Source organism: Sinocyclocheilus rhinocerous, unplaced genomic scaffold, assembly GCF_001515625.1.
Source record: "Sinocyclocheilus rhinocerous isolate Xijiao unplaced genomic scaffold, SAMN03320098_v1.1 C36869063, whole genome shotgun sequence".
In the NCBI taxonomy this organism is placed as follows: domain Eukaryota; kingdom Metazoa; phylum Chordata; class Actinopteri; order Cypriniformes; family Cyprinidae; genus Sinocyclocheilus; species Sinocyclocheilus rhinocerous.
Genome location: NW_015786547.1, coordinates 1 through 2,100, shown reverse-complemented (window position 1 = coordinate 2,100; position 2,100 = coordinate 1). Strand labels below are relative to the sequence as shown.

The 2,100-nt window shown below is 39.2% G+C and overlaps 1 protein-coding gene across 1 annotated transcript; it reads right to left on the bottom strand.

Moving 5' to 3' along the window:
* Positions 1 to 524: 524 nt before the first annotated feature.
* Positions 525 to 2,094, bottom strand: LOC107736662 (apoptosis-stimulating of p53 protein 2-like). Its single transcript, XM_016548034.1, has 2 exons — positions 1,755 to 2,094; positions 525 to 1,328 (listed from the first exon to the last, which is right to left on the bottom strand). Exons 1-2 carry the CDS (start codon positions 1,938 to 1,940, stop codon positions 1,287 to 1,289), a joined length of 228 nt encoding a protein of 75 aa, XP_016403520.1. The 5' UTR covers positions 1,941 to 2,094; the 3' UTR covers positions 525 to 1,286.
* Between the last annotated feature and the right edge of the window lie 6 nt (positions 2,095 to 2,100).

Genomic DNA, 2,100 nt, shown 5'->3' with positions numbered 1-2,100 from the left:
TCAACACACTAAATCCACACTATCTCTAGTAACGCTTCAGAGCTGTATTCGAGGCCAGGCGTATCCCATCATTCATTATGTTCAGGAACTCATGTGCACCAAAATCATGGCATGAGGAAACTTTTAGTGCAAGTGAAATGAATTATAGATATTACATGTGATTTGGTAGTAAAACAGAATGTTTCTCACTGTATTGGGGAGTATGTGTATTTTGTAAAATGTTTGCAAATGCTTTACCACTAAATTAGAAATATCATAATTACTAAATTGTCTTCTGGTAAACAGGAACTGCTGAACAGACATTTAGAAGCTTATTTTAAAGTGCAAATGATTGAAAATCAAGATGTGAAAAAGCTCTGTAAAAACCCATCGAAGCTCCATTTAATAGCACAAATCATTCACTCTCGAGCAGATGCTGACTCTCACCCATTAATATCAGAACAGAATTATTAATCATGTGCAGAAAAACAGCATAATATATGTCTTACTATATATTCACAAAACCCACTTCACAGACGACAGTATTCATGAGAACTCAGTTCACAGTGTTTAATAATTTTTTTTGATCATGTTAAACCTCCAGCTGATTTGTCCAATAACTCATGAGGATGAAGATGTAAAAATGCAGGTTACATTTGCTGAACAGAGGAAAATAATGTATCATGTAAGCCGTGTCTGTCAAAATGAATATACCCATCTTGCGCTCATCTCAGTTTGCAGCACTGCGGATCAGAGCGTCATGGGATGAAGCGAGAGATCAGTGCCGGACACATAATGTAACTCACTATCTGAATATTCACTACTGGGCCAGAAATTCACTGTTCTGACTCCACTTTACTAGCACTGTACAACTAGTTCATTTCATTTGTTAAGCATTGTGCATGAGAAAAATGTTACCCACGATTCAGAAGATCTCCAACACTATGAATTTCCTTTCACTTCCCTTTCAATAAAGCACTGAAAGGACAGCATATGCAAAATACCTGTGATGCAAAACACAGGTCACTATTAAATTTTTTTTCTCAGTGGAAAAATTCTTGATATACAAATATAAAGTACATTCTAAACAGCTAATTTCTATTCAATTGTTTTGTGTGAAAAAAAAAAAAAAAGACAAAGTGGCCATTACTGTAACATATCAACAGCAACACCAAAAAAACAACAACAACAATACAAATGGGACAAACAAGTAGATGGTCCTACAACCAGCATGAGGAAGTTAACTAATGTTGATGGATTGATGGCTTTATTAACGTTGATGGTCTTTGTTCTCCTCACTGAAGCACTTAAGCCAGACTCCGCTGACGAGGTTTAATTCTTGGATACAACTGTTGAGGAAGAAAAACAACAATTATAATACACACACATGCAGTGAACTCAGTCTTTGGCACATTAGATGCTTCACAAAAACATTTATTTTCAGACAGTTTATGTATTCTGCTTTAGTACATCGGTTGGAAATATCCATTTTAGATTTGCAAACATTGCATGCATATTTTGAAAAGCAGGCTTTAATGAAGCAATATTAAAGTCATTGAACTACAGTGCTGAGGATTATGTTCTGTATTTGTGCACATTTTTACACTAAATGTCATCAGATCTTAAACTACAACCTTCTTGAGTAAAAAAAAACATACAATAAATCTTTCACGTTTTTAGACATTTATATAGTGTGAAAAGGGTGATAACTGGCTCCTCCCCCAGTCATTTCTGAGTGTCCCGTGTGAACGTGAGTCTCGGAGGCCGTCACTTACCCCCAGCAGGTTTCGGGGGACGTATCCCTCTCGGCTGGCCATGTGCACCCACCACCACTCGGTCTCGTCCTCGTCCTCCCGCCGCAGTACCGTCATGCAGTCGCCCTCTTTGAAGGCCGGCTCGTCGTCCTGCGCGCTCTCGTAGTCCCACAGGCCGTACACCACCCCTCGGTTCATGATGCCCATCTTCTCCTGGACGCCTGAACATGAGAGACAGCTGTGAAACGACACGCACGACCGAGGCCTGAACACAGAGCGCTTCTGAGTTTATAGGAGGGTTGTTATAATGCTGGAATTGTAACCAATAGACCAATTCAGAGTAGACGTCACAGTTACGTCACTTGCA